Below are 15217 nucleotides of genomic sequence, written 5' to 3'. Positions count from 1 at the left end.
TTCAAAAATAAATTTGGACTGTAGAAACGTTTTGCTGTAGACATCGATAATCCTTTACTGAACCTAATCGATAAGGAACTTAGATGAAATTGTTGAGACTATCAAGGTAAACCCCATGAGTTGAGGCGAGAACTTAATCAAATTTCCTGCGAAGCCATTATATTACAGAAGAAAACTGATATAACTTGCCACGTAGAAAGAAATGGCCAGCTGGTGGGAGATGGATTGAAAACTAGGAAAACTAGAACATTTTCCAGAGTGTTTTCGATGCTATGGAAAATTTAAACTAGATTTAATTTCGTTTTTTTCTTTTTTTTTTTTTCTTTTTCATTTTTTGGCGAAAGGAAAGAAAGTAGTCTTTTGACGCTGAGGATGTAGTAGCGGACCAAAAACAGATATCCCGAGGCAAAAGTCAACATTCTTAAGTTTATTTCCCGAGACTTAACACTTACTATCTCGCGTATTTCTCATCAAACCGAAGTTTATAAGATACTTCAAGGTTTCTAAGTGATTAAAAATTACATTAGCTGGTCATCAAGTTCCAACAAATGTTTGTTCTCTCTCTTTTATGCAAAATGGCAACACAGCTGCGACTTTGCATAAAAATAATCTTCAGTTTAAAAATAACTAAGTCTTTGATGGTGGAAAGCATAACAGAATCTCATAACGGAAACATCAACAAATACTTAAGCTTCGACAGGCTTCTTTGTTACCCTATTTCTAGAGCGAAAGTGTTTTTGTAGTTATATTTGTTCACATTTGTGTAAATGGGAAGCCTTTTGTGATTGCCACACCCTTAAGTCAAGTCAACACGAGACCAGCAAAGCTGTCCAAATACCATTTTCCCACAAAGGTTTGTCCTCTGCTAAGCCGCAAAATTAAGTAAGGACGTCTCAATTATATATAAGGGGCATTCGTCGTCTCAAAGTTACAGTGTCAACTGCACACATCGCTTGAAGCCACAATGAAGACTCTCGCAGCTCTTCTTCTCATCAGCGCTTTTGCAGCCTTTGTCTCTGCTAATGAAGCTGAGTTCCATAAGGCCGTGATTGATTTCTTAGACGAACGCCATGACGAGCACATGAAACAGCTTCTTAGAGACCAGGGCTTCCCAGAAGATACTCAGGAGTTGGTTTCCTCCGATAAACCAAAACCACCATTGTGGGCGGTAAGTCGATAATTAACTGATTTTATTTTTGATCTTTTATCTCTTCTCGTAATGACAATCAGTTTTCCACAACGTCTGCTGGTAATAGAATGCATTAAAAAACTGCAAAGTTCTGTTCCATGCTACTAAGTTCATGCTCTGACATTTTCGTGCCGGGGGGGGGGGGGGCGGGGGGCGAGGACTCCTATACAAAAAGGTAGGGGATGCTCGTCATACCTTGTGGGTTAAAAAATATCGGTTTTGGTGTCTCTTAGGGCTCAGCCTCTAAAGGTCCACAACGGGAGCTTTTGCGGGAGCTTTTAGGGTATTGAGCTGAAAAAAAATATGACAGGAGATAATGTTTTGTTTTAGAATTTCCGCATATCTTGTATAATTCTGAAGTCGTTGAAGAAATGGTGCAGTGGCGAGAACAGTACTTGGTCCGGATTCGAATCCAGCTGGTCTCCAGCTGTTGTATCGATCCATACTCTTTATTTTGATCCTTTGATAGATTCCGAGATATGACAATGTTGTTCTAAGAGTTAATTCCGTGTTCCGATAGATATTTCCCGTAATACAGAGATAGATCAATGTCCACGCTAGACTCCTTTCCGTTCTCTCCGATTCCTTTTCTGCACACGTTTTTCAAGTGTCAATCACGAGACTCGATTCAGACCTCGCAGGTCAAACCAGCTCCAGTCCCTAACTTATTTACAACACCAGCTAACAAGAACACAGAAACAACTGAAAGAGTGATTCAGTAATAAGAAACTAGCTGAGGATTATAACTTCTTAAACCAGTCATTATTCATCCTATAAATTAAGAACTCTTATTCTGTCTTCCTAAATGAAAGCAATCTTTTTTCACAGAAACCTTGCGTTATCAAAGGAAAGGCGTGCTGGAAGCCGGCTGGAAGAGATGCCTGTAAAAAGCTAGCGTGCATCGATAATTTCTTCAAGTGCATTATTGCTAGCCACCCCACCCCTCTTCCTACTCTGACTCCTTTAGAGGTAAGGACATAACGTAACGTAACGATAACGTAACTTAGTATCACCCAACTAGTGGACTAATGCAAATCCTGCATTTTAATTGGCTACGCTACTAGAGGACTATTAGTAAAAGTCCTCGAGTAGCGAAATTGGCGCAATCGAGCATGACGCTTTCTTTCGTTTTATTTCCAAATAAATATTTCTTCAACTTGCATTTGCTAACTTTATTATTGCCTTTTCTGTCTGAGTAGTTGGGTGATACTAAAACAATTAGACCCTTCGCCCTCAAGGACCACGGGTCTAATAGTTAAATAGCCACAGATATCCTGGGAAATTTCGGGTCGTGTATTTCGCCCCAATACTAAGGTTAATTACTTGATTATATCTATCTTTGTTCCTCTCACAGAAACTCTGTGTAGGCCTGCTTATTATGTGCAGGAAAGCTAGCCCTACCTGTGCCGGTGAAATCTGCTGCTTCGTTCGGATCAAGAGGTGCTTTGCTTTCAAGCCGAAGCCGACGCCTGGGGAATAAGTCCTCGAAGAAATGCCACACTGTTACCATGACAACAAATAGTACGATATCGACTGTGCAATCAGGCTCAAAAAGATTTTCTTCACATCATATATACTAATGTATCATGCAGGATATGGTATTGTAGTCAATAAAAAAGACAATGCATGGGATTTTTGAGTGATCTTGTTTGTTCCCTTAATTTTAGAAACCCTAGAGACCTAATGCACGATATTGAACTTATATTACGTTAAAGATTCAATTTAAGGCCCTCAATGAGTGCTGTGCTGGTAATATTTGCCGCTCCAGTTAGCCCGGAGTTGAACTCCCACATAAAACGGACCGCTTGGATGCTCGTCGAAACTTTTAGGGGTTAAAATAGCGGGTTTAGTAGCTCTTACGGTATTCATTCTCAAAAGGTCCACAGCAGGAGCTTTCGCGGTACCTTTTACGGTATTTGAGCCGAAAAAGGTCAATGCGCTGTTTTAAAATTGGTATCTCTTAGGAGTGAAAAACATTTCAATCCACGCCCAGATAAAAGGATCTTGGTAGCTGTCAGCAGTTCTTTTTGAAATTTCCAACGAGCACCCCCACATAAGGTTAGAGCCAATTAGATAATAACAAAAGAAGATAGTTATAACAAGCATAAGTCAGATCATACAAGTCCATTTTAAAATTATCAGTTATGCCGGTAGATGATTTCAACAACAAAGCTATAAATTCATTTACGGTCAGATTCTCTGCAAAATGCCCTCTTCTGACATCGAATATTTTTTTTCCGAATAAACAATTATTTCCAAAGTCATGATGCACCATTCCATCGAAAAACCACGTCGACCATGTATGCACCGGAAACTAAAAATATTCTACCAGGTCCAAAGGATGTGAAACATGGAACAATCTTTCTACAACTGTGAAAAACGCAAAATGCGCTCTCTGTTTAGCACGATATCGTTTATCGAGAGTCTGTACTCTATTCTGCGATGTCATGAATACTCCTCTGTAAATAATGCTAATAAATAAAGATTGTGGTGTGGCGTAAAGAGCTATTTGTTCGCATTTAACTGAAAAGAATCGCGATCTCAGGGGGACGAGAATGTCATGTGTTTCCTGTTTGATTTAGTTTGCATTCTGTGGCTCTGCTCGCAGAAATTTGCCATTTTAAACCCAAATATAGAAGAACCTGCTTAGCCAAGCAAGATCAAGCAGGTTCTTTTATGTCGGTTACAGTTGAATCATGATAACATTTTAACCAAGGAGTGTGACTTTGAGATTGGAAGTTTAAGTCGCAAGAAAATACATATACATAATGCAGTTGTGAGCAAATACGGCACATATTATAATAACCAAACCCAAGTTTATTTATTTTTCTGGTAATCAACTATTATATCTCCTTAATTACTAACCTATTTTAAGAGCCTAAATTGCCAATAACTACCCCAAAGTACAAGAACCTATTTTGCCAGACTTCAAAAATTGTAGGTTTTTACATGCGGGTTTCACTGTATTTACAAATTTTGATGATGTTACTTGTTGTATCTCTGGTTCGCATGGACTAAAAAAAGTATAAATGCGCATTTGCTTTGTTCCTGGATATCTTTGACCCCACCTTTTGATGCAGAACTTGTCCATTTATTAAGAAAATTCTGCATCATCAGTCATGTTAAGTCTTTGAAATGGAATTAACAAGACTACAATTTGTCTTGGTGTGAGCCTTTTCTTCCAATCTCCATGCGGTATCTTTTCGTATTGTTTATTTATGCAAATAACCATTTTCCAAAACACGTTCATTACATAACCACGTGGACGGCTTGCATTGCTTTTCGGTTCTCTTTTCATTCAAAAGCTGCGCATGGTCGGTTGTTTGTTTTGAATGAAGACTGAATGGTTTATTTGCTTTGCACATGTGTTCAGTGACGGGAAAGTTAGAAGCGACCGAAAGAGTGGCGAAAGAATAACATAAGACTCGATTGCATAAACAAAGGGATCTTTAGAGCATTTTATTTAAAGTATTCAAAGCGTAATCTTTTCGATCAAAGCTCAGCAATACGTTTAGTTTATTCGTCGCCTCGTGTGCCAGTTCGTCAAAGTTTTACCCTGTTGTTGTTCTGATCAAAAAGTTGAGAATCGTATCCAAGAAAATCAAGTTCTCTACAAGCTTCCAAGGTATCCAAAGCAAGGTAAGTCCGCAAATACAACAATGTAAAACGTTAATTGAAGATTGCAATTTGCGTAACACATGTGCAAGTGCGAAGTCGTCTGTGTAAGGTGTACAGGTAAAGGCTTCACAGAATGAAACTTTTATTAATCTTACTGCTTTAAATACTGAAACGTCGACGTTCTATAGGATATTATACGAATTCGTCTTTATCTGGCCAAACGAAGACCTTATTATAATATACCGCCTTATTCTAATTATTGAAAACCTTCTGTCTTGTCCTTGTTCGCGCGCAACTAGATGCAAATTTTCCCCTTTTTGGCCACCGTACAACAAGATGATTTACATTTGTTATTTACAAAATTAGAAAATGAACTGTTAAAGTTACGGCAATTAGTGTCATAACTTTCTAGAAGCTTTATGATTATGAAATGTTTCAAACATCATTATCAAGATAACATGCTGCTTATTGACTGTAGATTAGAGATTTTGACCATAACCCTATGTGGGTATAGGGCTTATTGACTGTACATTTTAATTGACATTTGCACTGAAACAATATTTTTGTAGCAACTCGATGGAGGTTTAGTCAGCGTCCATTTGCGCAAGCGGCATACTAAAGCATTTTGCTAAACTGAAGAGCAAATCAGTGAAGTTCCGCGATTATCGATGCGATCTTACGTTACTAAAAATAACTGATATATTTTGTTCCGTCCATCATCAGAGAGACATCGTGGCTCTATCTTCTTGACATTTATAGTTATGAAAATGCTTCTAGATGGCCCGACAATGGCCAGGAAATGCATTACCTGAGGAACTCAAGGAAATACTAAAGTCCTCTCGATCGAATTTTAGAGCTGCGCGCAAACTGCGCACTTTTTTTTTTTTTACAGTGTCTTTCTGAATAGTTACGACTTCAGTCGTGATTTTACTGTGTGTTGATTTGAGTTTACTTGGATTTCTTGCTGGTAAAAAATTTACTTGTAATCCTCAATATTAGTACCCGTCAATGGATGTTTTATTGGATGATTTTAAATATGATTATAGCTATAGTGAAAAACTTTGGTTAGCAACTGAAATGACGTGACAAATACACGATATAAACAATTGTCAGGGCGAAATTATAGTTCAACGTTTGCTAAATAGGAGCGTTGTTTTACTAAAAACTCTTTTAGGCTCAGAACTTAAACTGTGAATTTCGACAAAGAAATCTGTATTGTGTATTAAGCAAATAAGTTTCGATACTCTCGCGTGGAGATTGTCGCTGTTCAAACTACAATGTTGTGCGAAGAAAAAAAGTATAAGAAAAGTAAAGTTATTTTTTCCTTATACAGCCTGTTACTCTAAATATACAACGCACACGTACATAATTTGTTAAGACTTGTAGACAAATTTATCTTATAAACTGAGTTTAGTTAGTTGACAATTTCAATGAAGCCGACTCTATTCATAGCCTGCAGGTTGTCATTACACTGAGCTGTTCTTTCATGGTTTAAGCTGACGTTATTTAGCTGTGCGTTGGCAAAAAAACCTTCCAGCTGAATGCGTTCGTTTTGTTTTCAGTTTGTAAGAAGGTTTTATTCAGTCTCCTTCCAAATGCTCTTGTATTTGTTACCTTATTGTCTCTTGTATGATGCAAATTTAAGATACAAAAAGGAGAGCTCTCATTCTTGTAAGTTGATTTACACCGACGATTTACCGCAAAGTTAAGAAGAGAAAACGTCAAGCCCAAGTTCTCTGAGTGTCCTAACTCCAGTTGTAGTAGATCCGACGGTATTTTGGAACCCGTTACAAGTTCCTATCTTGCAGCAAGCGAGTTGCTCCGAGCTAATCGTTCTCCAAGCGCAGTCGTCCAGCCAGTTGGGCCCCTCAAACGCCCCTTTCCCGCATTTAGAGTTCAGAGCGGAGGAACCTATTGTCACACCATCTTGTAACAAGAAAAGGTACAATATTTGTATATATAATGAGACCTGTAAAAACGCATAAATAAATGAACCAGTGCTTAAAACTTCAAATTTTTGGAAGGGGGTTTAACAGTTGAGCGTGGAGGTGCGATGGCCTCATGGTTAGTGAGCTCGCCTCCGGATCAAGCAGTCCAGGTTCGAGCCCTGGCCGGGGACATGGTGTTCTTGGGCGAGGCACTTTATTCTCAGTCGGCCTCTCTCCACCCAGGTGTATAAATGGGTACCGGCGAATTTAATGCTGGGGATGACCCTAGGATGGACTAGCATCCCATCCAAGGGGGAGCTGAAATACTCGTAGCCGCTTCATGCCACAGAAACCGGAGATGAGCGCCAGCCTTATCGATGGGCCACTTGTCTCATATGCGGACGTTACCTTTTACCGTTTTAAACAGGGTAGCGAAACTTGGAAGAAGCCGCTATAAAATTTAAAAGCAATTGTTCTCGCAGAAGCGGCTTGGAGAAGACAAGAACAGCGATATTAAAAGAGACGAGCAAGAGAACTGACTAGTTGTGAAGTTAGCTAAATGTTATAGCCGTTATTGAATAACACCTTTGCTCGTTGAGCTTATCTCTCATTCGTTAAGTTTAATTCGTTGTACTCATGCATTAAAAGCTATTTAGCTGAGGTAAACGAGATGCACATCTTTCACGTAAATGTACTTGGGACTTTTATAGCCTGCGTGGCAGGCGTCGAAGGGGAGGGAAAGGGGAAAACACGAGCGCGCGAAGTGCGTGACCCTTTCCCTCCCCTTCTACGGCCTGCCACGCAGGCTGGAACTTTTACGGTTCGATGATCTGTCACTGAATTCAAATTTTAACGGGACATCACAGCTTAACGTCTTCTAATTTCATACGATAGACGATGCCACGGACCGCCCCATGACTCACTCAAAATATTTCTCTTTTCTTGTCGCTTGTTTAAATTTCAAATTATTTGCATACAGATTAAAAAAAATACATTTTACTTGAACCATAGCTGACACCAAGGTGGTCGTCTTGTGAAGGTGGCAGCGACGCTCCTTGACAAATGGTTCACTTTTTTGCCGTGGGCGCGTTCAATTTGGCGAGCAGTAACCTGCGTTGCTGGCGTAAACGGAAAAGGAGTAGGGGACGCAAAAAAGCGGGGAATAAGGGAGAAGCCTCTCTTAGGGTTAAGACTGCTTTCCCCCAGACCCCCAAAGACTCCTTGGAGCGCTGAGAAGCGATGAGATTCACGTCATTGGTTAAAAATTTTAGAAACCTATTGAATACCCGGCATTTATCATTTAACAGGTGAAATTTCTTTAAATACACATAAACAGTGGTACAGAGCTTTTATAGACATCAACGATTACGCGGCAGTGTTAATTAGGGCTCGCTTAATTCTTACTCCCTTGGCGGATACAGGCGGATTTTGACTTCATCGGCAGTACCATGGTTTACCAGCAAAGGCTGTGTGAAAGGACCTGAAAGGTAATTCCTGCTGTTACTTCACAAATGAGCTTGTGTCTTTCTTGAGAAAACGGCAGAAATGATGTCTTCGCGATTTATTTGACTTCGATTCAAGAAGAGTTCAAATTTTCGCATGTTTCATGATTCGTAACATATTCGAAATACACCGGACCGTTCATCTCACGTACCGTTTATCATTGGTCTAACTAGTAACTATGCAACAATTGTTTTTATTTTTAGACGATTTTATCATGCAACGTTTTTTTAAATAAATCTTATTTCGTCCTCGCTATTCGTTTTTGTTTCACGTAAAAAATACTCCACCTGTTTTCCACCAGCGTTTTATAACACCCTGCAACTTACAATAATCCTCACCACTTTACGTATCTTCATCTTACCTTTTACTTCGATTAAAACTGTCACAAGGGGATTTTAAAATTAAGTTTATTGAATCATTATCGTGAAGAAATTCATAACACTATTTTGTCCACCGAGCCATCTCGAAGTTTCCGATACGTTCGTAACTCGCTCTTTGACTCGGCTAGAATCTTTGTATAACAATAGGACTGCATTGATTAGTTTATCCACATAGCTTATTGTACTTACCTTTCAGAAAGTTTTACACATTTAGCCAAGTTTTCAGTATTGTCTTTTTCGCTAGACCTAACACTGAGCTCTAAGGACTGTGTGTGGGTAGTGCAGAAAAACCGTCTACTCGCCATATCTTAGCCGTTCACTAAACAGTTTGGGCTTCTTTCATTGAAAATACTGTTATGAAGCTCAAAATTCAGTTATAAAATTTAGAGTTTTGCTTCGGAATCACCAATTGTTTATTATTTTGTAGTTACCACGTTAGTCTTGTGATTCTAGGGCTCGACTACCCACATAGTGAGTCTTATGACTTCAAATTGTTATCATATATAGTTTATCAAGAGTACTTAAGCTCCGAACAAAACCCCATCAATACTCATGTTTGGGTTTGTCTACTGGCCTTGGTCTGAATCTCCCACAAAGATCCTGTTTAGGTTTCTTGTTCTCTAAGCGTAAGTTTCTATTGGTTATTTCAAGAACTCGAAAGAACTTTGTAGTTCACTTCTGAAAGTCGCGTGAAAGTGTTTGGGTTAGTGTCCTGTAAAATGTTTAATCTTCCAAGGTCAGTTTGTCCCGTGTGGCCCACATTGCTACCGATATGGTATTTAAGTGCGTGTGCATTTGTTGTTCAAGTAGTGGTAATACTTTAGTAGTAGAAGCAGTAGACGCTAGACGGAGAACGTGCAAGACATTAGTCCGTGCAATAAAAGACCCGTAAACATATCATCGGTACCCCCTCGTTTGGGCGACTGAGAGTTTCCAAATTATACTATCACCGTGAAAAATTTATAGAAAAAATCAACAGTAGTTCCTTGTTAATTAGCAACTAGAAATCTTATTTTAGTCAATTTAACATTGTGCGTTATACATTGCCGTTTCTTTGTACACCTGCACATTTTTGCTTTTGTTCATAATCAAAGTTCGTATTAGTAAGTAAAAAGATATTCTCCTAGTTCCTGCTTATAACGTTATTTATTCGAATTAACAGTTTCCTCTAATATTATAGTTCTCACGGAAGATTGGCAGCTAAACATACGCTCTTCTTAAAGCACTTTAATTAGTTTCCATTCAAGGGTAAATTTCTTTTGTTATAATTCACTCGGATAAACAAAGCAACTTCGAGAACGAGTGGGAATTTAGATTAAGTCTTTCTCTTTCAATTTCCTAAGTTTGTTTTATCTTAATTTAAGTTCGCTATTTTTAATTTCAAAGCTGTGAATTTTAATTTAAGTGCTTCTTTTCAATTTCGGAAATTTCTCTCTTAATTAAACTTGCTTTCCGCTCTTTTTGTTTGTTAGAAGATGCATTGTTCACATTGTAAACATTGATATGTAAGTGATGCTATATAAGTGAGTACATTTGTAAAGCTTTTCTGATTACAGATGAGTTGAGAATAAACTCCTGTTGGAAGCAAGCACTGTCTCCCCCTTGACTTCCGTCGAAAAAAATCTGTTGGTACCAGGAAATCGTGACCAGTTTCCGCTCTCGCAAGCCTGGGTCGTATTTTCCAGAGCTATTTCTTCCCCGGGTTTTGAGACTGTTGCCCGCTAAGTTCGGAAGTGTGTGTACATCCGAAAAACCTATCGTCACAAAACACGGTGAAAAAATTCATATTCAGTCTCGATCTTGAGTAATTGATTAAATCAGCTGGGTCACAGTTTAGTAAAAACCAGTTATTTTAAAGATCGTACCAGACACAATTTTATCCGTGATGTCGAAGTTCATGGACTAATGGAAAATCTCGTTTCAGGACACAGCTGTTTAGTGCTCGTGACTTTGTCGGCGAACCGGCCACGTCTTATCCTGCAGCTGGTGATATGGAACCACCCTCAGATAGTAGTAGTAGAGGTGGTAAAACACAAGACACCAACCCAGCACTGCCCCAGTTGAGGAAAGAAAAAGAATACCTTTGTAGTCAGTGTGACCAACGTTTTGAGACCCCAACACTACTCCGCAAACACTATCGTTCCCACACAGACTTACCTTTCAAGTGCCATGTTGGTGGACAAGGCTTTGCCGATTTCCGATCCAGAAGGGAACATATTCAGCAACACAGAGCTGAACGACGGTTTAAATGTTCTGATTGCGGACGGAGTTTCGATGACATACCAGCAATTGATAGCCATCGTTGTCGCGGCAGCGTCATCGAACCCAAACGTTTTCGATGTGACCAGTGTGGTAAGACTTTTGGCAGGAAAGATATTCTCGAGAATCACTTACCAACCCATTCGAAAGTAAAGCAATTCAGTTGCGACCTCTGTGACAAGCAGTATACGCAAAGAACCGCTCTCATTAGACACAAAAAGGTTCATAGTTCAAGTAGGGATCTGACCTGTCGCTGCCACGTCTGTGGAAAACTGATGTCTTGCGACACTTCCCTCCGTGACCATCTAAGAACTCACACTGGAGAAAAGCCCTACAAATGTAAAGAGTGCGGAAGATGCTTCGCTCAGAGTTCGACTCTTGTTGGACATGTTAGAACGCACACTAACCAAAAGGAGAAGCCTTTCAAGTGCAATGATTGTGGCAAAAGTTTTTTCCGTGTCGGTGATTTCCACATACATCAGCGTATTCACACAGGCGAGAAGCCCTATAAATGCGATCAGTGTGAAAAACGTTTTCGACTCAATTCGTCCCTTTCTAAACATAAAATAGTCCACATTCCTGTTGAGATGCGAGTAGAGAAGGCTGCAAAAGAGGGAAAGCTCTACAAATGTGGTTACTGTGACAAAGTATTTATATCTAACTCACACTTTCGAAGACATGAGCGAACCCACACTAAAGAGAAAACCCACCGATGTACACACTGTAATAAACGTTATTCTCGCAAGGAAGATCTCACAGTACACCTCAGTACTGTACACGGTTCTGGTGAAACACATGAATGCTGGATTTGCGGAAAGCTTTTAAGTAGCTATCGTAAGATGAGGTTACACATATGTCTACACACCGGTGAAAGACCACATGTGTGTTCTGTTTGTGGTAAGGGATACATGAGCTTAAAGAGCCTTAAAAAACATCAACGAACGCTGCATGGAAACACGCTCAAAAACGGGCGTGTAGAACCAGAGCCAGTTTGATTGATTTTGTTACCATGCAAGATTAGTTTATTCAGTTACATTACCATTGATCTTACGAAAGATTTGGAACTTTTATTTTTTAGAAAAAATTTCTGTTCTAAACGTTTGTGGCCTGTATCGTGTGCCGGCATGCAGATTAATTATATTGCAAAAGTAAGGGTGAGATATTAAGAAAAATAAAGGTTCATTTCTTAAAACTGCGGCTGTCACAAGATTGCGAGCGATGGTATCGTAACGTTACATGTTATATCGCTGTAATCCTAGAACATTTCGTTTTATTAGTACGAGCCACTGCCTTCGGAATATCATGTGATAAAGTTGTTCACTAGTTAGTCATGTAAAGAGAGGTATTCAAAAGGAGAGGAGGTGAGTGAAGGTTGGTTGTCGTGGACGTTTGCAAGCTTTTTGTAACTCAGTACAGCTGGAATAAATGATCTAAGGGTTTACATTTCTATTATCAATCTCGTTCCTACAATCATGGACAAAGCAGTTGAGACACTCCCCGAAAAAGACCTGTTTCGTTGAACGTGTGTGTTTTACAATCTCCAATTTTATATTTCGACCCCCTCTCCCCTTTTCAATGTTGTAACCACGTGACAGTGTCCACGGAGCGTATTTCAACATTGAAAAGGGGGAGAGGGGGTTTGCCTATCAACAAAACAGATGTTTTTGAAATTACGGAAGGACGCCGATAGAGAGCGTTTGTTTTGCTCAGATGTGTCAACACTTTTGTCTATGATTGTAGGTTCGATACCCGCTGCTCACTGTCCCACTTACTCGAGTCAGTTCGGAGAGGAGCGCGGGCTCCTTACTTGAACAGCGGCTGGTAATCAAGCCTACCTCGTTCCCAGGGTCCTCTCTTATCCTCCCTCGAGAAAGTACAACCTCGTCCCCAGGGCCTTCTCCACTTTTCGAAATGGTGGGACGGGAGAATACCCTGGGCAATGCTGAACTAACACCCTTGCTAATTGGTCCATTCATACGAACAGGCTGATTGGTTTAAATACATTCTAAACAAATATGGCGGATTTGGCGAGTATTTATACGAATAAGAAAGGGATACAGGAGTGTTCTCCCGACGAGCCGCCATTTTGAAAATCGTCGAAGAGAAGGCCCTGGCGACGAGGTTGCGAGAAAGTATCCTTGACCAAGAGAGGAGACCCTGGGAACTAGGTTGTCCTATTATTTGTGAATTAATTACCTACAGCTAATCATTGCTATCTCGAACTTGTACAATTTTCCTTTGATATGCTTCTGATGCTACAGCACTTCAACTAGTTTTTGTTTCTTAGTTGGAGATAGGGATTCAACTGTTCATTGAAACATCTTTCAAACGCACCACTCGTTTCCATAGATTATATCCTTCTAAATATCATGAATGACACGAATAAAACAAATGAAGCCATGGATGTACGATTTTTTTCCGTTTTCGCCTTAGTTTTAACAGCGGTTTCGATCGCGAAGATCTTTCATACACTCAAGACAGTGTTTGACAACATTTCCAAACCCCTCGAAGTTCGTCGAAAATAACTCTCTTTTCGGTGTTTGGGAATGTGGTCAAACACGGTCTTTCGCGTTTGATACTTATTACTTCTTATATTCTTATGTTTATGCTACGCCACGTTTGCATTTACACGAAAACATATTTAAATTAAATGTTAAATTGATGGATTGATTAATTGAAAATTGAATCCCTGATTGGTTGATTGATTAATCGATTGATTGATTAATTGTTGTTTGAAACTGAATATCGCTCGATACCAGGCGCACGAGGCCAACAAACTACATACTGTAGTTGTGTCACGGGAAATCTGTCCGGAAGACAGGTAGAAAGAACTTGCTGACCAGTATATATGAGTATCTTCATAACTTGCTGAATAATGACAATGAGTACATGCACGTGGTTTCTAGCAATAGACTTTTCACAGCGTCTCTCTTCTTTCATTGAGCAGCGGGCGAGCTATCATCACAAAGGGAGTGTAAGCGCACACTTAAGGGGAGCAGGAGCAATCAAATTTTAGCCTATTTTAAACAAATAACTTGTTTAATATGATTATAACAGCTGAATTTCTAGTTTTAATTGATAATTAAGCAGCTGTATTAATATTATTTTTATAATTTCTTTTTTAAGTGTCCTCAATTAGTAGAGGGTCTTTACCCCCGGCTAGATAGGCCCGACACTTGAATAAAGTCATTGTTGTTGTTGCCGCGCGCTCTGAAAATCCTCGCGCTCAGCGATCGCTTCGCTCCCGTTCTTTCAACTTTCAAAAACAAATTAAGAAAACTAAGAGACCGTGAACAGTCCAGCCAAGGAATGACTTGAGAAAAAAAAAAAAGGAACTAACAAAATACGCTGGTAGTATTCTAAAATGTGCTTAAAATGGACTTAGTAACAATAATCCTAGCCTGCGAACGCCTCCGTCCTTCATTACCTAATATAACCGGCCTGGAGCAATGAGATGATCTGAGAGGCGGCTTTATTTGCAAGCTACAACACTTGCAGTTTCTATAAGAGCGGGGGTGAAATTAGAAATCAGAGGTAAAGAAGAGCTCGAATAATACTTCGCTTTGGTGGTTTTTCTTCCCTATATCAAGAAAGGTATCATTTGGATATTCATTAGGTTCTGGTTCATACGTCAAGAGGCGTTCTTGAGTATATTTTACCCTCGGGATTAAGCACTAGGAAGACCCTAGAAGGAGGATCACCCTACCGGCTTACATGTACATGTACTTACCTACCGTTAACGCTAAGGAATATCCTAGCACCATATTAACTACCTTCGCTCGGAAGATCCTTTGTAGTATTGTGAGGGGGCGGGGAGAGGGGGACAGTACTAAGGCCTAAAAAACGAACAAGTAAACAACACGACCGAGATTTCTGCATGTAAACCAAACGAAAAGTTGTTAGGTCGCCTTCTAGGATCTTCTCCCCACCATATGAAGGACAGGACTGTGTAAAACGCAGACTGAGGACTGCAGACTGAGGACCGGGGGTAAACTGCAAAGTGCAGACTAAGGGTAAAATGTGGACTGCGGATCAGGGATAAAATGCAGATGACTAAAGACGTTTTTAGTATATATCGTTGGTTTTTTTTTTTCCATTATTGAGCGCTAACGCCGTAAACAGGGTTATTAGCCTGTTAGCAGGAGCCATAATCGGGGACGGAGACCGTAAGCGCGCGCCATTTCAAGTATTGGGGTTGTCCCCATGATATGAGACAATAATTCTATTTTGAGAACAAATTGCGCCATCACCTGCGGCACACGCGCGTACACGCTGCGAGGATTTTTGCGGATGTCGCGCGGGGGAAATGACGTCCGAAATTCCCGAAATTTTTCATGTTT

The 15217-nt window shown here is 39.8% G+C and overlaps 2 protein-coding genes across 2 annotated transcripts; both read left to right on the top strand.

The window, feature by feature from the left end:
* The first annotated feature begins 914 nt into the window (after positions 1–914).
* LOC110043939 (uncharacterized) lies at positions 915–2821 on the top strand. The gene is made up of 3 exons (XM_089296192.1): positions 915–1168; positions 2018–2158; positions 2544–2821. Exons 1-3 carry the CDS (start codon positions 965–967, stop codon positions 2667–2669), a joined length of 471 nt encoding a protein of 156 aa, XP_089152318.1. The 5' UTR covers positions 915–964; the 3' UTR covers positions 2670–2821.
* A 1690-nt stretch (positions 2822–4511) lies between these two features.
* Positions 4512–13266, top strand: LOC110043945 (uncharacterized). Its single transcript, XM_020749451.2, has 2 exons — positions 4512–4828; positions 10543–13266. Exon 2 carries the CDS (start codon positions 10610–10612, stop codon positions 11870–11872), a length of 1263 nt encoding a protein of 420 aa, XP_020605110.2. The 5' UTR covers positions 4512–4828; positions 10543–10609; the 3' UTR covers positions 11873–13266.
* Positions 13267–15217: the final 1951 nt, after the last annotated feature.

This window comes from Orbicella faveolata, unplaced genomic scaffold (genome assembly GCF_042242905.1).
Source record: "Orbicella faveolata isolate gen_17 unplaced genomic scaffold, um_ofav_v1 contig_26, whole genome shotgun sequence".
In the NCBI taxonomy this organism is placed as follows: domain Eukaryota; kingdom Metazoa; phylum Cnidaria; class Anthozoa; order Scleractinia; family Merulinidae; genus Orbicella; species Orbicella faveolata.
Note: the sequence above shows the minus strand (reverse complement) of the source record. Positions and strands in the feature narration are given on the sequence as shown.